General features: G+C 46.2%; 2 protein-coding genes across 2 annotated transcripts; one reads left to right on the forward strand and one right to left on the reverse strand.

Moving 5' to 3' along the window:
* The first annotated feature begins 456 nt into the window (after positions 1 to 456).
* On the forward strand, positions 457 to 4833 carry LOC130388837 (immunoglobulin superfamily containing leucine-rich repeat protein 2-like). Its single transcript, XM_056598395.1, has 2 exons — positions 457 to 761; positions 1358 to 4833. The coding sequence occupies exon 2, from the start codon at positions 1367 to 1369 to the stop codon at positions 3512 to 3514; it is 2148 nt and encodes a 715-aa protein (XP_056454370.1). The 5' UTR covers positions 457 to 761; positions 1358 to 1366; the 3' UTR covers positions 3515 to 4833.
* Positions 4834 to 5583: 750 nt separating this feature from the next.
* Positions 5584 to 19315, reverse strand: LOC130389771 (receptor for retinol uptake stra6-like). Its single transcript, XM_056599707.1, has 17 exons — positions 19245 to 19315; positions 17371 to 17437; positions 16605 to 16687; positions 16299 to 16432; positions 15493 to 15659; positions 14606 to 14731; positions 13640 to 13710; positions 12674 to 12753; positions 12507 to 12568; positions 12137 to 12299; positions 11877 to 11952; positions 9531 to 9664; positions 8836 to 8953; positions 8591 to 8692; positions 8333 to 8496; positions 7653 to 7790; positions 5584 to 5828 (listed from the first exon to the last, which is right to left on the reverse strand). The coding sequence occupies exons 1-17, from the start codon at positions 19313 to 19315 to the stop codon at positions 5584 to 5586; spliced, it is 2001 nt and encodes a 666-aa protein (XP_056455682.1).
* Positions 19316 to 21601: the final 2286 nt, after the last annotated feature.

Genomic DNA, 21601 nt, shown 5'->3' on the forward strand with positions numbered 1-21601 from the left:
AACAAGTAGGAAATGTTTTTCACGCAAGCCTGATTTCATCTGGTCTAGTTAGCTAGACCAGATGATTCTTCAGATTTTTATTGATTTAAAATGTGGCATCTGAGAATTGTTTTAATATCGCGTGACAAAAATGTTTTTTAGGCCTATAGGTTTTCATCATATGGACCATTTGAGTGTTTGAAATACTCAATCAAGCTTTCACTTCCTACTTTATTTTTTTGTTGGAGGGTGTCCAAATAACGCTGAACCGACAACTACAACAGATGCCCATCTTTGAAACCATTTACATATTTAAAGTAGCGCACATTAACGTCTGTTTGATTGTGTTGTATGAACATTGGATTTCCAAACCAAATGAGGTCAAAGATTAGACTTGGGTGATGGGTGAATACATTAAACAAACGTCTGAATTATGAATTTTCTTTGAGGGTGGGTTATCCGGAGCTTCTGTATCTTTAATACTGAGGATGAAGGGTGGGAGAGGCTGCGCGTTCACGATATCCTCTCTTCCTGCGCGGTGGCGGGAGCGCGCAGTGGAGCTGACTCTGCAGAGAGGAGAAGAGGCGTCCGACCGCGCATCACCGGGAGGAAAATGTTTCTTCAAGCGCCTTTTATGCATACTACCGTGGTCTTCAAAAGTAATTCAATAGGACCTACCAAATCCGAGGATACGGTGTTTTACAACCATTAAAGTTATTGTAATAAAGACCTACTTTAACTTCCACAGTGTGCTTTTAGACGCTGGAACTGAAGTACATCAGGTAAGACGATTCACTAAGTTACCGCAGTGACATATCAGTCAGAATTACTATGAAGTAGTCCTATCCCCTTTTTCTTAGCAGGCATGAAATGTCTCTGTGGTTGTATTTTAAATGATGGCAACACGGAGCATTTTCGAATGCATATGATGCTCGACGTGCACCCGCTTCACCTGCGGACAGGTCCGTATCTTTTCGGATCACTTTCAGATCACTTTGGAGCACAACCGCTTCCTGACACTGGGTGTTGTCTGTATCCTTGAATTGTGCGCCTAATTGTAGTGAAACCAAAAACCTTTGCTTTGTTCGGTGGCCATATAGATTCAGTTTTGTGCTGACGTCGACAGTAGTATTTGACATTGAAGTCTGTCCGATGCATTTGTCATTATTGTCTGAAAACGTATTTTAATCAGTTATAAACTTTGACACACCCCTTCTATTATGTCCAGTGGGTTATTTCTCCCTGCAGAAATGTGATTTATTCATGAGGGTTCACAAAGGGTGCTTTCTACACTGCACGGTCCACATTGCATTTGAAGCATATTGGTCTCCCACCTTGGCTGCACATGTTCTTAAATCTAGACATGTCCTATTTACAGGTGGTGAAAATGGCGTTGAGGCTCCTGCAGCTCGTGGCTCTGTGGACGACACTGGTTGGCTCGGCGAGGGCTTGTCCAGAACTGTGTACGTGCGTGGATAAATTCGGGAACCTGCAGTTTGCGGATTGTGCGTACAAAGACCTACTACTGGTACCGGTCGGACTGCCTCCCAACACGACCACCCTCAGCCTCTCCGCCAACAAGATCAAACTGCTGAAGGCAAAAAGCTTTGTGAATGTCACCCAGGTCACGTCCCTGTGGCTGGCCCATAACGAGATCGTCACCATAGAGACCAACACCTTGGCCCCTCTGGTGCAGCTGCGTAACCTAGATGTCAGCCATAACAAAATAGTCAACTTTCCATGGGGTGATCTGCAGAACCTCACAGGCCTGCAGCTCCTGAAGATGAACAACAACGAGATGACTCACCTGCCAAAGGACGCCTTCTCCACGCTCAAGGAGCTGCGGTCCCTGCGCATTAACCACAACAAGCTCACCAGCATCGTGGAGGACACCTTCAGCGGCCTCACTTCCATGTCCCACCTCCAGATCTTCGACAACCCCTTCACCTGCTCCTGTCGCCTGGAATGGGTTAGAGACTGGCTGGCCAACACCAAGATATCCGTCCCCGACCAGAAACTGATCTTGTGTGGGGCGCCTGAGGACCTGAAGGGGATCATGGTGTCCAATATGCCCAAACTGGACTGTAAGCCCCCCACCGCCGTCCTCAGCTACCAGCCCAACCTGGAGACCACTCAGATCTACGAAGGCGTGATGGTCGTCCTGAACTGTGAGGCCAAGGGGAACCCCAAACCTGAGGTCACCTGGGAGGTCAACGCTGGAAGCCCCAAGTTTGAGTTCACCATCCCCTCTGCCGGGGAGGAGAGCGACCAGCCCATCAATGAACAAGCCACCAGGTCTCGCTTCCACGTCTTTCAAAATGGCACCCTTATCATCCCCAGTATGAGCAAGAAAGAGGATGGGAACTACAGCTGCTCAGCAGCCAACGAGCTAGGGAGGGCTGAAAGCAGCGTGAAGCTCGCTCTGACTGGAACACAAAAGCACACCATGAACTCCGTCCACGAGACGGCAGGGCCGAAAACCGCCACCGTGGCCAAGCCATCACGCCCTAAAGAGTCCGGAAACAACGTGATCAACTGGCCGAAATCTGAAGGCAAGGCCAACGTTTCTCCAACGGGAACCTCAGGGAAACATGGTGCAACGGACCATGTGGTCGGCAACGGAAAGCAGCTGACGTTTGCCGGCAAGTGTGGAGTAAACGATGGCAGTGAATACATCTCCAACCATGCCTTCAACCTCAGCCTGGACGACCTCAAGCAGTATACGTTTGATTTTGGCGTTATTGCCTTGGAGGTTTCAGAGACGGAGGCCAAAGTACAGCTCAACCCTCTTCAGCTGCCAAGCAGCAAGTCCAACCTACACCTCAGTCAAACGCAAAACCTGGAAACCGTCAATAAAGAAATATTCAGCCTTTTCCAAACGGCAGCCCAAAAGGCACCTCTCGACATGTTGTACCTTTGTGTGAAATCTGGCAACGGACACTCAATGGTTCAATGGTCCAAAATAGAGGAGGGCGTTAATGCCTATCGTTTCCATGGTTTGCAACCTGGTACCAATTACACTCTCTGTCTCACCTATGGAGGCCAGGACTGTCAAGTTCAAGTTGTCTTCACCACGAGGAAGAAAATCCCATCTCTGCTGATTATCGTGATCGTCAGCACTTTCCTGTTGGCTTTGGCCACCGTTCCCTTGCTGGGAGCCACCTGCTGCCATTTATTATACAAGTATCAAGGGAAGACGTACAAGTTAATCATGAAGGCTCAGAATCCAGATCAGATGGAGAAACAGATAGCGGGGGACTTTGATCCTCGGGCCTCTTTTGTGGAGTCCGAGAAAAACCTGGACCCCAGCGAGCTGGGAGAGGGAGAGGGAGAGGCGGACGGAGAAGACATCGACGGAGAGGGGGAGCTTGAGGGAAGCGTGGCGGCCACGGAATCCATCCCTGGCTCCTCATCCAAAACGAACCCGGAGGAGTTTGAGATGGGCTCGGAGTACAGCGACAGACTGCCGCTCGGCGCCGAGGCGGTCAACATCTCCGAGGAGATCAACGGTAACTACAAGCAGCCGAGTCGCTGAACCCGTGTCCCGTCACTGGTGAAATGTAAAACTATCACTTTTAGATATCGCACATTTATGGAAGCCAAGTGTACCATTACTTTACGTAATATCTATCAAAGCCCTGGAAAGATGGCTATAGCCTTGTTTAATTTACCTCAAAGTAGACCTACCGGGATAGGAGACGGGATTCATTGGTGTAACATTCGTAAATCATGACATAAGCACATGTGTTAATTACAAGACATCAGAAAGGAAAAGGCACAGCCGCATTGTGTTTTACAGACACATTTCACGTGTTTTGTGGTCCGCCCGCCTCCACCTCAGCGCGCGCGTCGTCAGTGCGTCCTGACGCGTCGTCAGTGCGCTCGTGGCGCGTCAGGCGCGGCTGCTGTCGGCTCCTTTGTTCTGTCCAAAAGGAAAACCAGTTATAGTTCAGGCATGTGATGTTCTTATTAAATCCCAGGTATTATCCCGAAAATGTTCAGTGTAACGTGCAGCTTTAAGATGTTGACTTTAACCTCTTACTTAACCGGTGCTCCAACTATTCTATACATTTGTACATTATTTCTAAACCCTGTGTCCTTTCTCTTGTGGCGACGTGTCAATGGCATGTTTCCATGTGTGGTTTTAATTAGTGTAGTCTAGGACTGTAGACCTGATTGTCAAACCTGTGATGTAAGCCATTTGAACTGGATTATCTCTTTTTTACGACGGTGCCGTTTATATTGGTGAAGTATCAGCAAATAGGTGCGGCCGAGCATCTGGATTCACTGACATGTGATTTTATGCATTAGTGAGTTTTTGTGAAATGTTGTAACAAAACAAGTCCATTGACCTTTTAAGATTTTTGATATAATTTTCTGTAGGTGGAAATAATAAAACATGACAAATTATTGTTTTGCGTTATTTAACTGTGCAAGGGAAGGGAAACAACATAGGCGTTGGTAGGCCTGACTCTTTTTACAGTTCGGCCTATTTAAACAATTCTATTTAAAAGTTAATCTTTTATCTGAGAGAAAGGCAGAATATGAAGAATATGAAGGCGGAAACGAAGGATTTGGCTTTAGTAGGCCTAATCTAAATAGGTCCAATCGCCCAAGCAAAAGGAACGCTTTCGTCTGCTTTTCGCTTTCTAATTTTATTATAATTTCTAGGTCTTTTATTTGGCTTCGACAGATAAATATACACAATGCCTAGTAAAACGAAAGTGAACCCTTTCTGTCCGGCTGATGATTAAGGTTATGCAGAATAATGTGAAGCTGGGGCCGGGATAAACGTTGCTCGTTATTGAATAGACCTGGTTCTAACAGAATGATCGGCTTAAATGTATCGCTTGATTTATTAAACACAAATACAAGTCTAGAGGAGGGCATGAAAAATAATTTATTATTTTACTGTAGGCCTTCATACAATTTACACATAATATAAGTTTGATGTAAATAACAAATAGAGGCCTACTCTAATAACACAATGAAAATGATTTATTTGTCTCCCAAAATAATATTCTGTTAATTTATAAATAGTCACTCATCACAGTTGCGCTCTGGAAAAGGATGTAGGCTAATTTTAACCCCTTTTTCTTTTGTTAAGGAATCCATACACCATTAGATCAAAATACACCTCAAGCCACACTAATGGATATGTTCATGTTTTAAAAGGTGACACCCCTAACTAAATGCACAAGGTCAGATAGAACGATGCATCCTTTCAAATAGCGTGGACTGCGGAAGAATTCCGTCACACACACGCTGGTCTTCTGCTCTGCTGGAGACGCGGCAGTCTCACACAGTCAGACAGTCACAGAGTAAGACACAGTCGGACAGTCAGACACACGGACCGTGGGACCAGAGACCTCGCAAGATTAAACTGGAAACATTAAAGCACTACCTGAGGCACGTTGCTATAAGTGCACTTATTTCTCTCTTCTTTTTTTTTAGCAAAATATAGATATATCTATGCATGCATAAAGCCTGCACCCATTTGATCCACGGACATAAACCCCTTGAAAAAAGAAGAAGAAGAAGCCTTAGCGAATGAAGTCTCTACTCTCCACGGGAAAGGGAACTGGAAAAGGGGAAGTGAGACGCTCAGTTCCCGGTTGCGGGCACGGCCGGCTCCTTGGTCGCCGCCTCCCTCTTGCTGCCCTTCGTGGAGGCGGTGGGCTTCAGGCTCCCGTTCAGGAAGCCCTCGGCGGCGCGGTGCTTGAAGTGCTTCCTGCTGCCCACCAGGGAGGGGTTGTTGACCAGCGTGTAGAGCAGCCGCCAGTGAGCCCTGGCCCTCTTGGCCGCAGACACCTTCTGCAGTTTCTTCTCCTGCTGGACCAGCTGGATCCCTGGGGACAACCACACACGCACACACCCGCACGCGCACACACACACACGCACGCACGCACACACACACACACACACACACACACACACACACACACACACACACACACACACACACACACACACACACACACACACACACACACACACACACACACACACACACACACACACACACACACTCTTAGGACCTGTCCACCGTGACAGAGAGGCCCACCCAGCGCTAGTTATCACTACTGTTACTGAGTCGTTTAGTGGACGCAGTTATCCAGAAGGACGTCCAGTGAATCCAGACGCATGAGTCAATCATCAGTCAGTAATGAGCAGGTAGCGGGGGAGGGTGGGCTTTTTTCTCCATGGTGCCTGCAGATAGACGGCGAACATTGGGGATCGAACCCAGCAACTTTGCGCTGGGAATCAACGGCACTATGTCAGCTGATCAACGGCGCGCAAACGTAATGGTAGTCATTTTTTGTGCAACCAAACGGTTTGGGCGATAGCCCCCGGGCAGCGGCTATAGTGAGACAGTAATAATAGAAAGCAATTGTATCATAATCTTCTGAGCATGGTTGGAGCATATTGAGCCACACATTAACATGCTGAACACACCCGCAGCCCCCCCCCCCCCCCTGGGCTGCATGAATATGAAACAGTCAATTAAAGCGGTACATCTGTAAAAGCAGCCAGTCTAAAATGACTCTTTATGGTATAATTCCTCCATCCATTGCTACGGTTGTCTTGGAACACACACTCATCCTGGCTATACTCTTCATAGCTATTAGCCATTGAGTTAGGGTTTTGCACAGCCAATAAACAGGATGCATTTTACTGCTAATTGCAATCAATAATTCACATATATGCTCTGCATCGGTTATACTCTCTTGCTGGTATGTATCATGTACGCCACTGGTAGAATACCAGTGGAAAATGCCTTACATTTAAGTGAGTCATAGACACACTTACAGACATATATATTTAAAAATTATAAAATATATATATATATATATCAATATATATATCAATATATATATCAATATATATATATATATATATATATATATATATATATATATATATATATATATATATATATATATCAATATATATCAATATATATATCAATATATCAATATATATATATATATATATATCAATATCTCCAGCAAGCATGGCTATGGCTGATTGGTTTATGACAGGTTTGATTGAGGCAGCAGGCACACCATTGCTGTAAATTATTCCTCACCAGGACTCAATTTGCTGTGACAAATTAAATCAGGGCCGCTAAGCTATCATTGCTGTTGTACGTGAGGCACAACATTATGATTCAATTAGTTTTTAGTGGCCTGCCAGGAGCCGGCGCCTCCGTCCTCAATTCCTCTGGCGACTGTCCCCCCCCTTTGAGCAGCCCTTCCAAGCCCCTCCACCCGGACATCCGCCCATCCGGACCCCCGGACATCCGGACACGCTACTAGCTCAGGCTAAAGACCTGATGTGGCGTGGACACTCAGACCCATGTCCTTAGGGAGCATGTCCGGGCTGGGGGGCTCCTGAAGGAGGCCTTCATGTGGACTTTGGAGATCGGGGGCTGACCCTGGAACGTTTTGAATACCCTGACCCCGACGAGACTGTCCTGAACCCTACGTGACACCCTGCACCCATACAGCTATCAACAGCATTTCATATGACCAGGAATAAGCAGAAAATATATGGGAGACAATAGAAAAATCTCAATGAATAAATCCATAAATAAGTCCATTCCATTGAATAGACAGACGTTGGGGCGTTGCCTGGAGGAGGGGGGGGGGGGGGGGGGGGGGTCTACGGACCTTCCTCGGCATCCCGCTCTCTCTGGGTGGGGTCGGGGTCCTGGCCGGCACCCTGGAGCAGAAGGCCGCAGAAGGCCTTCATCACCGGGTGGGACTGGCTCACCTCAATCTTCAGATAATGAGCGTAACAGCGGTAGGCTGCGGGGAGAGACACACACACACAAGGCGGGGGGGGGGGGGGGTAAAGCAATAAACACGTCGCTCTGCTGTTGGAGGGGGGGAGGGGGCTGCTGAAAAGTGGTGAGGCAATCTCAAATAATGGACTCGAGGACTTTTTTTCCTATTCCTCCATGCCTCCATCTTTGGGATTTTTGAATCACGGATGGAGGAATGTGGATGTTAATTTAGTGCTGCTGTTGTGAACGGGGCAAGAGCAGAAACTCAAGCATACACAGTACGTGTTGTGAACATCATACTCCTTTTCAATTGTTCTGTATTTAAATCGCTTGTGCCAAGGACAGATAAACAAAACATTTAACGAGGGAAACAAAGCTATAATAATGAGACGAATAATTACAGCTCTATACCGATGCCTTCACGGTACAGTGGTCCCGACGGTCCGCCACACTGGGGGCGTGTCGCCGACCATCTGTGTGTGTGTGTGTGTGTGTGTGTGTGTGTGTGTGTGTGTGTGTGTGTGTGTGAGCAGAGCGCGGGGCCCACCTGGGGGCGGGGCTCACCTGGGTCAAAGGCCTCCACGCTGCGGTTCAGGAGGCTGATGTCCGTGCGGCCCAAGTGCACGATGTTGAAGAGGGCGGTGATGGCCATGCGCCACACCCCCAGCAGGACGCCCAGCAGCACGTTGACCGGGAACAGCAGGTAGGTCATCAGGAACAGACCGCCCCTGGGTGACCGGGGAGACGGAGGAAGTGAACACACCAAAATGGCGGAGGACGTGCCCTAGCCGGCGTCTCAGTCTCAGAAGCGTGGGTGATTACCTGTTGTCGAGGTCTCTGGTTCCCGCTGTTTTCTTGATGAAGAAACACCTGGCTGAGATGTGTTGGATCAGCACCGCCAGGAGAAGCATCAACCAGAAAGGCCTGATAGAGATGGGAACACGGTGACGGATCAATACATGTGCAACAAGCCCCTCACTAGACCACAGGCAGAGGCCGTGTGCAGAGCGGTGCATTGATTTGTAAATGAAGGAGTAGTAGATGCCGTTTCAGAGAGGATCACTTACCACATGCTCCATAGAAGCTTGAAGAGGATCAGGTTCTCTCCATGCAGGACAGGGACAATGATGAGGAAGACTGCAACCAACAGGCAGAGGAAGAACACCAGGGTTTGGATGATCATGCCTGAGAGAGAGAGAGAGAGAGAGAGAGAGAGAGAGAGAGAGAGAGAGAGAGAGAGAGAGAGAGAGAGAGAGAGAGAGAGAGAGAGAGCGAGAGAGCGAGAGAGAGAGAGAGAGAGAGAGAGAGAGAGAGAGAGCGAGAGAGAGAGAGAGAGCGAGAGAGAGAGAGAGAGAGAGAGAGAGAGAGAGAGAAAGAGAGAGGGAGAGAGGGGAGGGGGGGAGAGAGAGGGGGGGGGGAGAGAGAGGGGGGGGAGTTATACCTTGTCTAGAAACAGATTCTGTGTATTTAATAATTTATATATTATCTTTATATAATAGTCATTGACAAACTAGGTAGGATGTTTAAGGGGGATTCAGCAATTAAATAATCATCGTACGTCATCATATTCTAAGAAGATACACTGGGCATTTCTCTTATTTTATTAAAGACAGAAAATATAACATGTTGGAACTTCGATTGGCTTTACACATCCATATCAATTATCGAGGGTTGATTGATGAAAAGTTCCCATCATCATGGTGCTTCATGCGAGGTATGGTTCTTGTTCTTGTCCCGGGCCAGCTCTGGGCCAGCTCCCTACCTAAGCAGAGGTGGGCGGCCGTGAAGCTGGTGTAGCCCATCCAGCAGACCAGTGCCGGGCGGGACGGCCTGACGCTCCTCTGGCAGTGGTAGACGCTGTAGATGTCTCCTCGGTACAAGCCCTTCAGGTTGGACCTGGGGACAGGGGAGCACAGCAAACCATCCAGTCAGTCTCCTCCAGTCAAAATCAACCACGTGCTACACTGACGGTCTACCATATTACCGGTGTTATCAATGCGGCACAGAAAATGCTTTTTCAAAATTGTTCATGGATTCGCCACTTCGTCATTCCCCAACTCAGGAGAAAGGCCGACACTCATAACTCTGATATCTGCGACTCCAGTATTGTCAAAACGTTTCAGGTTATAACTGAACACAAATCAAAAATGTCAGCAGTGTTTGTATTATGAACATTTAAAAATGATGAGGACTTGACAGGATATCTAAAACATTTATTTGGAATGGTAAATGTGCCCGTCTCCACCATAGTAAATTAGTAAAACAAAGACCAGCTGGTAGAGGAGAATTGGGATTGCCAAATATGTTGTTTTACTACTATGCTTTTAGTTTGAGACACCTGGCTCACTGGTGTATGCCTCCTGAGGCCCCCCCCCCCCCCCCCCCCCCCCCCCCCCCCCCCCCCCCCCCGTGGTATTGTACTGAACAATCTGTCCTGGCCCCGTTATCACCCTCGCAAACCTTGTTTGCCAAGTTGAATAAAGAAACAAAAACACACCCAGTAATCCCTCACTTAAAATTAATTTGGACTAAAGTAGCTTGGACGTTTAGTTTGGACCCCTTTCTAAATATATCTTCGAGTATCTTGCTGAACCCAAAATGATGTATAGGTAAATCCCCCCTTCATTGGAAGGTATGGCTAGAGAGTGGCATGAACTTTAGGGGATCTATATAGTAGTAGTGCTCAAATCCTTTGACGATTTGGTGCAACAATTTAAAATTCCCAGGTCTCGACTTTTTAGATATCTGCAAAACCGTCATCTGTTGGTCTTTGGATCCAGCTCGTCAGCTCCCAAATATGCAGTTCTCCTGGATAAGTTACTGAAGAGTTATGGAAGATGCCATCTGTCTATTACACCATGTTGATGCAGAGGCTAGGTAATGGTGCTCTATCAGCTCTGAAGAAGACATGGGAAAAGGATCTGAATATTACCCTGGATGACGGGGAATGGGATAAGATTTGTAAAAATGTTAAAACAGTGTCGAGGGTACGCCTCATCCAATTTAAGATTATACAACGCTTTTACGGGACACCCTCCAGATTGTATAGACTGGGACTAAAGCCTAATCAAATTGTTGGTGATGTAAATCTGAGGAAGGTCATTTAGTTCACGTATTGTGGTCCTGTGACAAGGTTCAACAATTCTGGACATGGATCTATAGTAATATATGTGACATTACAGGGACCCAAATTCCATTCACTCCCAGATTTTTTATTTTAGGTGACCGATCAGTTCTAATGGGAGGGGATAAACACATTAAAAGTTGGGTCCAAACTAGCATTATGATAGGCAGGCAGATTCTTCTCAGGGGATGGAAGACTGAGGGAGTGCCATCAACGCAAGAATGGGTTGTAGAAATGGTGAAAGTTGCAGCATTTGAAAAAATGTCTTACAAACGACTTGGTATATTAGATCTGTATTCTAGGAAGTGGGACAAATACATAACCTTCTTAGAAGGCCCCTGAAATGGATGATACAGTGAGTGGAGGGATGCAAATTCTGAGTGTTTGTGAAAAATGGCGTACCTATGCGGTTTATTTATTATTTATTATTATTTTATTCTACAGATTCTACTTTTGTATGGTTATGCATATTTGCTAATTTATATCTTAAATTGTCCATGCGATGGGTACATCTTTCATGTATATGGGCAGAAGTATTTCATTTAAGTTTTTTTCATCGATTTGGTTATTCCTTCCTTTTTATTATTATTATTTTTTTATACATATACAAGGATTTATTATTTTATTTATCTTTTTCTTTTTTTTTTTTTACTATTGCTGAAACCTTTTTTATAAGTAATGTGGTAGGCTTTTGTCATTGGTACTGACTTGTGTTACTTATGGCTCCAGTTATTAAGGATATGTCCACTAAAGATCAAGGACCGTTATTGCACATTAACAACAAACGACAGAGGGGTGCAGGGTGATGACTGCTTGTTTTGTTTTTTTTGATTTTCTTGTCTGCTTGTTCTATGTGAATGTTTGGTGGGCGTTGTTTGCCTATGTTGTCATGTCATGGCTTGAAGAAGGAAAAAAAGAAAAACAATAAAAAATCACGAAAAGAAAATGATGATGACTAAAGTAACACAAGAAAGGGGAACTCACCGATGCAGGACCATGGACCTCATGAGCATTGCGAGGTTGACCAAGCAGACCAGGGTCAGCGCTGAAACGTAGCACACTGCAGGGAACAAGGATATTCTGTAGCAGAGAGTCTCAAGCACTGACGTGTAACTTTGTAACTTTTAGTGTGTGAAGGTATACCCCCGCAGGACCTAAACAAGATCATAGGGATTCCGTTATGATCCCAGCAGGGGGACTAAGGTGGGAGGTGGGGCCGAGGGTGACCTGGGACATGGGCTCACCTTCCACACACCAGATGTAGTACACCACGATCCGGACGACCTCTGCGTTGTCCGAGGACAGGTGAATCTTGAAGCCTGCCAGCAGGTATGCGATCTCCTCGGTGACACCCATACGGGCGATTTGAAGCGCTGGCACCACTGCCAAAACCAGTAGCAGGGCAACCTATTCACAGGAAGGGATTTTTAATGTGGCAACATTTGCACAAATCTGTCACCGGTGAGATAGCTAAGATTGCTGTTTAAAGGTAATGCTATCCTAGTTGTCATAATAGTAAGGAATGATAAGGAATATGGAAGAAAAACATGTGGCTGCTTTCCATGTTTATTCTCTCATTATGTTTGATATGCATGTTGGTGTTGAAATATTTACCTGGTAAAGGGCAATAAAGGAAACCACACCAGATATGGCCAACTTCATAGGAAAACGGAAAACTGGAACAAAGAACATTGGAAATTATGAGATAAAACTTAAGAAAACATGCAAATGAAATCTGACAGAACAAAAGGTTAAAAGGCAAATCACTGTTGAATGCTTACCATCCTCAGGTGTATAAATGTAAGACTTCACCGCCTCTTCCATCCTCCGGAGCAGGTGGGGCTTCTCTGTGCTTGATGCTCTGCAGACACAGAAAGGACATGAGGTTTTAAACTGTTAAACTCCTTTATGAAACCAGTGGGATCCAACCTTGGGCCTCTCCCACATCATACATCCTACATAAGTCTACGGCATAAAAATCCACAGGTTCATTATTTGCCCCAACCGTCCCAATAGACATACAAGTTATTAGCATCTAGCCAAAATGATCTATTAACATATTTATATTTTAACTGATTAAGCAGGTTCATGCGGGTGAGGAGCCCGTCCTAGTTCTTTATTTTCACACACACACACACACACACACACACACACACACACACACACACACACACACACACACACACACACACACACACACACACACACACACACACACACACACACACACACACACACACACACACACACACACACACACAAACACACACACACACACACACACACACACACACACACACACAGTCCCTTCCAATCACAAATGTGTCAAAAGAGCTATTTATCATGTCCATATCTTTATCTCACAATCTATCTATGCACCACTAGGGTAGGCAGAGTATAACAATAACCTTACAGCCAGCCGTCCCTGTTTAGCTGAACAGTATATAAATCAAACAAGTGAATTGTGAATATCAACAGTTATTACTGTATTGAATGAGTGGGGGAGACACACACACACCGATCTGCCACACACACAGCAGACTTCATTATGTTAAAAAAAATCCTGTGCAACTCAATATTACAAATATGAATCATTCACTTGACCTTAGTAGTAAGAGAGAATTAAAAGAATTTCATTTAAGGTGAGATCAATGACTTTTTTCCAGTCACACATATATTGCCAAATTGAGGTTACCAACTGGATAACCATGTAGCATGTTAACAGTAGAGTAGCATTCATTTCTCACCCAACACTGGACGGCTTCTTCTTCTGGAGGATTCTCTTCACATAGTCTCGGTAGTAGCTGCTGTCCAGATCCTAGGGAAGGAGCAGAAATCAAAAAATATCTACCAAATATATAAAGATTTGCTTGCATGTCACACATTTTATGATGGCATTCACAAATGAATAACCGTACTTCAGTTAGCAAAACAATGTTTTACACGATCTTATCATGTGCATTAGCATTCCTATTTTTTTCAGATTGCAACTACTCCTTATAAAATAATCTTTCCCATTGAACAAACATGAGAGTGGATTTTAAAGTTGTGGAAAATCATTCAATAACAATATAACCAAGCGGCCCGGATATTACCAAAGACGACAAAAATAATTAGGTTATCTGTGTAAATATGAATCCAAGCTGCCTTAAAACAGCTAAATATGTCGTCCAGCATATCTGAACCAATCGCTCGGTGGCAGGACGTTTAAACCCTGTGTCGTTGATGAGCCTGCCTCCACGCACAGGCCTCAGCCTTGCTTTGTTTCCCCGCGGTTGGAGATTAGTGGAATAATCAGCGCATTGTGCCTCCTTGGCCTCCAACACTGCACCCTTGTCATAATCTGCTCAGCAACATAACGTAAACGAATTAGATCAAATCTGCTTACGATGATCAGGTCCAACGCGGGCTGTGGTGGGAGCCCCACTCTCTCTCCATCCACATGCTGCCACCATCCTAAACCCCCTGACTGCTAGGCTGCTTACGGTTGTCCCTCACATGTACGGAATCACAAGACACTAGTGTTTCTTCTAAGTCAGGGCTATTTAAAGTTACACAAGTAGGGGCTATTTAGGTAACAACACAAATGAAGGGAAAGAGAGGCATTCCGATGCGAGCCAGTTGCATAGTCAAGACCGCACAACGAACAAATGTGTTTCCTTGGGCAACCCATTCACCCTCGGGACAGACTGGGTTCACCTGGACAGACGTACCTCTCCACCATTATTCTTCTCTGTGCCCTTTAAGCCCTTGAAGAGGAGGAGCGGATACTGGAAGCTGAGGAATGCCAAGCAGGCTATTTGTGGAAGGCTGGCGAAGAGGTCGTAATACTTGTGGATCTGAAAAGTAGAACAGAGAATTAGCATTAAGGAGCTATTTTGAGTGCTTTGTTTGGGTCGGGGGGAATATAAGGAATTCACTGTGTTTTTAATTAGCCATTAGGCACATATCTTTCATGATTTAGCTTTAATTAAGTAGTATTAAGTACTCCACACTTGTAAATTAACATATTTCTACCTAATCCTTAAACCGCAATGAGTGCCATGGGTCTGAGACTCTCTATAGTCATAGATTCCCCACAGGGACTCAAAGCAGTACACCATTCTATGCAGGGTGTGGTCGGCTCCCTTCACCCGGAGGTGAATGGCCGGTCGGGTGGCCGTGCCAATCAGACACGAGGTGATGACAGCCGCACAATGCAGAGCCCGGGAGCATCTTCAATGGATTGGCACTGAACTGATTAACTGTGGCAAAGCCTCTTCATCAAGAGCAGACACTAAGACCGATTCATGTGGACGCTCTTGGCCATTCAGTGTGGAGGCCGTCCGCACAATGTGTCCTTTCTGCGGTTGCCCGGGCCCTGAGAGGCATCGGGAGCGGAGACACCGGCGACTAAAGGCCTTAACCGTGCCATCGCAAATGCAACCTGACAGCCCCATCCGGATCCGTTCAGGACCCTGGCTGTGATCAGGCCCTCTAGTCTGAGTAACCAGTGGGTCTCCAGCACACCCACAGACCTCAGACACACGGCCCACCAGAGGCTGTACCTCGTTCGTGTTCACCGCAACCACGTCCACCCAGTGTACATTCCTGTCCTCACCTGGGGTGTCGCGGGGCAGTCGATTTTCTGCCACACCAGGACGCTAAAGTGTGTCCATGACAACAGGCTCCCGAGCACATAGCCCACTTTGTTATGTAAGGTCCCACATGCCAGGAGCGGGTAGCACAGCGCCGGGTAGTACAGCAGGGCCAGGATCATCCAGTTCTCTGTGAGCACACAGGGCCGGGGACAAAACATCAAAAGACTGCCAGGGGAGGCTCCGATATCAAACAGGAGAGCCGCCCGGCCCGGCGATGAGGTTTTTGACGTCCACAAAACCTGATTTTTTTGTGATTCATAGGTCACTAGAAAGTGGTGAATGGTTTGGGATTTTCAAACCGCCACGGAATTTCCTGCAATGCTAGCATAGTAGTGATTTGGGATTAAGTGGAATCACAGCAGACTGACTTCTTTAAACCTTATGTAATCATGCCACGTTATTGCATAAGGTCATTATATACATAGAGTTATGAACATGATCTAGTCCATTGTCCTATGAATCAAAGCTTTGTTTCTGGACGAATGCCAGCTTTTTCAAAGGGGAAAGAAGTTCACATTCATGCAATACATTTTGAAGAAAAGTGTCAGATATGCCAGACTTCTCGGACACGAGGCATTTGAAGAGATCGGAACTTCAAGCTGCCGTTGGAAGTTATTTGGAAAATTAACAACCTATAATAAAAAAGTACAAATCTCCATGTGATGCATATTCAGGAAGAAAACAAATCGGTAAAATGTAAAGAAAGGCCTGTGAAGCCGACCGGTGATTGAGAGGAACGTTAACTGAGGCGAGGCGACCAGCTTACGTTTGTTCTCTGGGTCTGTGATGAAGGGCAGGGGGTTCGGGGAGACCACCAGACCGCAGAGTTTACAGAAGAGCACGCCGAACACCGCCACGCCCAGGCCCTTGTGCTGGGTGTGGTCCAGGAAGTTGACCGGACTGTGGATACAAGCAGCGGGCGTTTAGGTATTTAGAGCTGGGGTGTGAGCAGCTGGGGTCCAGAGCGTTATCAAACCTCAAGCAACGCATTGAAGAGCAATCATCTGTTGACATATGCTAAGACATTTTGGAGATCCTTCACTTGGTTCCAGAGGAAGGAGGTGGAACGCACCTGAGCAGCCCTGGCAGTCCTCTCTGTCCGTCGGCCAGCTTGGTCCGCCTCGCTAGAATGGCCAGGATCAGCATGACGACAAGCTACAACACACGCACACACACACACACAAACCCCAACACACACACACACAAACACACACACACACACACACACACACACACACACACACACACACACACACACACACACACACACACACACACACACACACACACACACACACACACACACACACACACACACACACACACACACACACACACACACACACACAGAAACACACAGAAACACACACAGACACCACAATTGATGACCATCTGACCTGAGACCAAACCCCCCCCCGGGTTTGAGACCTCCATCAGTGTGGCCTCCTCGCTCATTAGGACGCTCCAGGGGTCAAATGTGAGGGATGCTTAATCATTCAGGGCGGAGGACTATTGAAAGGGAGTTCCATGACCGGTCATGACCTCAAGACTTTGAGGAAACAAGGCCCTAGACCGCTGTCTCCGGCCCTGCCACGCTGGGGACAACGAGGGCTGCTTAGAGGAATCCAAATATAAATACGACTACAATGTGTTCCACCTGCAAAGGCCAGAGTTATGTACCTAACAAATAAGGCCTACATGAAGGAGGGTGTGGAGTTGTGTCGACACTAGTGTTGCTGCTAGCTTTGTTTCTGCAACACACGAGGGATGTCCTGGTGCGCTGGAGTCCCATGCGGTGTCATGTTATATACGTTATGTTATACATGTTTTATACTCACAGACACAGCAGTGATGCAAATGTGGTAGAGTCTGTCGTCAGCCGTGGGGTCACACGGGGAGATTATTCTTGAAATGAGAAGGAAAGAAGGAAAGAAAGAAACACGGACAACGGTTATAATCTGTCGGAACTTTAAAACTTTAAAGCTCGGCTAAACCTCTCACGCCTCGGCGTCAGGAGACCATTTGTGGCCGTTGAAATCGCATACCAGAGATTTGCATGTCGACGAATTGTAGTCGACGCCGTGTCACGGGGTAGAACAACAAAAACACCTGAGCTCTGTTTCACGTTCGCCTGAGGAACCTGAGGACCGGAGGACGCCGGCGGGGAGATGAACATAACTCTGATAGCATATTCATTCAGACGACGCCATCAGATACTGGGTGACTTCACAGCTAGTTCTGGTCGGGCCGGTTTGGGCCTTTAACAATAACGGACGACAAACTCAGTGGAAATAAGTGAAAGTGTTTTCATGACTGGATGGCTGTCTCATCTCTGTCCTGATTGTGGATTGTTTGTGTATCTTAGGGCACCAAAAAATTTGCCAGTGTACACGGCGCAAGCAAAGCAGACTGTTGTGAGATTTAAGGCTCTGTCGGGACTCACATTTGTATAATCTGGGAGCTGAAAGCACAAAGCTTTCAGGCCCTGAACTCCCCGGGTCTAAGCAATGAACAGCGGGACGTTTGGTTGCTTGGAGTGGGAGCCACATATTATCACGCTTACAGACTAAGCACATTTAGTGAGAAGAAATTATCCTTTGATGTCCCTTTTTAGTAGGTAGTCACCAAACAAATGATTGACTATAAATTAACATGAACATAAACAAATGAATTCCATCGCTCCTCTGTTGGTTCAGCCCTCAGAAGCCATTTTCTAAATCCCCATGAAAGCCCTACCCTGTGGTCTTTCGGTTTGCGCAACAGTGCTTCTGTAATAAGGAATTCAAATACGAGTATTGATGAGCAGGAACTATTGAAAGGAAGCCATGAAACGTGTTATTCGCTCGACATGGCTCACAGGTCTGGTTTTAACCTCAGGTCCAGCTGGGTTCCCCATTGATGGTGACTTTCCCTGACTAAGCAACACTTTCCATTGTATCTTCTCAGTTATACCTTGATTTGATGAGTTTTGCAGCAAAATATTAACACTTAATGACATGAATGCGAGCCTTATATGCCCCAAAGTGACCCCGACTGATCACTGTGACTGGGTGAACTCTGTGAGCTGTTTTGCTGCTCATTCTCAATGGGTTACCTGCAGAACACATGGTCCAGAAACACCTCTCCATCGGCGAGATGGAGGATCACCTCAGAGGACAGCGCAGCAGCGCTACAGTACTCTTTATACAGGTTTATACAGGTTTGATAAAGACAGGTCAAGTCAAGCTAAATTGGTTTGCTATGAACATATTTCCGGAGGGGATTTGTAACAATGCTGTGATGCATCTTGCATCGTGAGCATTGCAAAGGGACCACCACCTTACCAAACTGTTCTTTAGGCACGTTGAACTTGTTCACATGGATGTTTTACTAGGGAATTGCCTGAATGGCCGCCAGCACTGCAGCTATTCCAGCTGATAATAATGCTCAGGTTGAACCAGAGACTAGAGCATGTTTATTCAACAGATAGGCTCCATGTGCCAGAGGCAACTAATATCACTGTAAAAACGAAGACTTGTGGTTCAATAAGAGCTTAAGAGATTAAAACACACATACAAAGCATCAATGAATGTGATTTAGTTTAAACTGTAAAAAAGGGAAGTTCTTAAAAAAGTTAAACAAAGTTGAAACTCTATGTCAGAGAGAGATGGGAGTGCTTAACACATCATGGATTTAGCACACTTTACACACATTTAACCCTTTTAATACTTACTCAAGCTGTACCCTGGGCGGTACGGGCTCCAGCACCGGGTACTCGTAGTCGAGCAGAGCATCCTCATCCATAGCGCCGCTGACCGTCTGAGAAAAATCCAGAGTCCTTAAGGTTCACCGTCCCGGCTGTCTAGAGCTGGACTGATAGGATAGCCCTTCTGTGGAGAGAGACCGGCAGACCAAAAAGAGAAAGTTTCTCCCAAGTTAGTCAGTGCTGTGGCAATATCAATGCTGTCCCCGACTCCCTGTTTTGTTCCCCTCTCTTTCACTCCCTCTCTCTCTCTCTCTCTCTCTCTCTCTCTCTCTCTCTCTCTCCCCCGCCCTCTCTGTCTGGTAACTCTTCCACCGAGCCTGTGTTCAGGTGACCAACAAGTCTTACTGTGGAGCTGAGAGTGACGTGACAGGTCCTGGCTGCAGGGTGCCAGCCAGCCACCCCCCCAACCCCCTCCCCCCGTCACACCCCACACACACACCCACACCCCCACAACCACTCACACAAACACTTCAGATGAGGATTACCATGGTGGAAAACTGGGAAACGGTTGAGAGGAAGAGTGTGTGTAAGAGGAAGGTGAGGCGGGGGGGAGATTACTGTGTCATGGACAGCCAATCTGCAAGGCCACAGGCAGCTCTGTTTTGGTTTCTATCCACCCCAAACGTACTTGATTACCTACCCACCGATTAAGGGGCCAAGACCTTTATAAAGCACAGGCTAACATCGGCAGCAGGGCCGGCGGACATTGCAAAGCCCTTCCCGCACAGCTCGCTGTGTCAGTAAATGGGAAGTTCTCCATCTTTTCCTTTTAGTCATCGTCTTCAGTTTCTTCATTCAGAATAGGTTGCCAAATCCCCCCCTATCAAATGCATCCAACGTGGCCACTAGGAAACCCACAGCAGATGTACTTTCTCCCTGTTGCCGTGTAACGCTACCCCCTCATCCTGATAAAGAGTTCAGCCTGCAGTACTTTTGTCTGCTCAAGACAAAACAGCGACAAGATGCAGACTTGAATAGGAAAATAAATATGGCTCCATTTCTTATAATGTGCCAGTTATGAATAGCTGTGTGTGAATGAAGAGTGTGTCCCTTTCATATGACTATTGAAAAGAAATAGGAAAGATGAAATCTGATGGTGGGTGTTGGGAATGAGTCGTGTCACCAAATACGAGCTAAATAAACGTGACATTTATTTAACAGCCACTCATTATGGGCACGAGTCAATGACTAACATGTGGTACTTAGTCTATGCTCGAAGAAACATACGAGAAAAAGCCGTACTTAGGGAGAGCTGTTAAATGTCCATAGAATATTTTTCCTGCAAGGTGTAAGCATGTGATGAGACGCCTCCACCACAGTGGCCTTCTGGCTGCGGCCTCAGAACAGAAGGACCTAATCTGACCAGGGATTAGTTCTGCATCCAGGTTCAGCGTGCCGAGACTAAGGCTGTGTTGCAATCCAGCCTGCTTGTCAGAATACACTCATTATGCCGGGATTACGGTCAAAGGTTGTTGAAAGAACAACAAAAAGCCACGCTAAAACTCCTGAGAAAACAGAACATCCACGGAATAATAATAAGCCAACAAATCATGTCGACCGACACAAAAAAGCGGCCAGGAAAATAAAGGGGTCACTGGACAAAGAATGCTTTGAAGAGTTATAATTGCATCAGTGGGGCGGCGGTTTGATTATAACGGACAGTTTGTTGCTGATTTAGCAGTGGGTGTTGTTAACCTACTAAAAACCCGGGGTCCTAACAAGCCTGTTGACAGGAAACGTTGAGATTTGTTAACGTTATTCATTATTTATTATTTTAATGGAGGCTGAGATCGAAATGCACTGCCTTAGAGTGATGTCAATTGTTGAATGATAATTAAAACACTCAGACTAACCCATCACTGTTTTGCAAAATAAGCCGACCAACACACACTACTTCACACAGGTCCATTTCGTCAAGATTGATGCTCTTCCTAATGACTTTCATATCCGCCATCATCATTCAGTCCGTGGGGAGCCTGTACCTCCATGCTGGAGACTCTAATTGTGTTCAGCCCGCACGGATTCAATTGATTAAAATAACCCAGTCCACATTCGTCTTCTGCATGACACATTTGGCCATTTATCCGATCAATGTCAACATGGTAATTTTGTTTTTTATACTTTCATCCATTTTTCGTAATGAAGCAAACAGCCTACAAAGAAAGATTATTCCCAGGCTGCTGAGAAAATGCCAATCATAACACATGTTCCCTCCTGATTGGGTCACACGATGGCGGGAACTCTCTCTGCTTTAACAAGTCGGCCACATCAACTGAGACTCATCGGGTGCAGGTGGGTGTCGATTATTCCAGAGTAACTTGAAT

The sequence above is a fragment of the Gadus chalcogrammus genome, chromosome 9 (genome assembly GCF_026213295.1).
Source record: "Gadus chalcogrammus isolate NIFS_2021 chromosome 9, NIFS_Gcha_1.0, whole genome shotgun sequence".
Lineage (NCBI taxonomy): Eukaryota > Metazoa > Chordata > Actinopteri > Gadiformes > Gadidae > Gadus > Gadus chalcogrammus.

Coding starts and splice junctions, on each gene's coding strand:
- LOC130389771 (XM_056599707.1), bottom strand. CDS start 19,315: ATGGATGAGGATGCTCTGCTCGACTACGAGTACCCGGTGCTGGAGCCC. Junction 15,660..16,298: donor CACAGACCCAGAGAACAAAC/GTAAGCTGGTCG, acceptor GTGTGCTCACAG/AGAACTGGATGATCCTGGCC. Junction 8,693..8,835: donor AAGCTTCTATGGAGCATGTG/GTAAGTGATCCT, acceptor CATCTCTATCAG/GCCTTTCTGGTTGATGCTTC.
- LOC130388837 (XM_056598395.1), top strand. CDS start 1,367: ATGGCGTTGAGGCTCCTGCAGCTCGTGGCTCTGTGGACGACACTGGTT.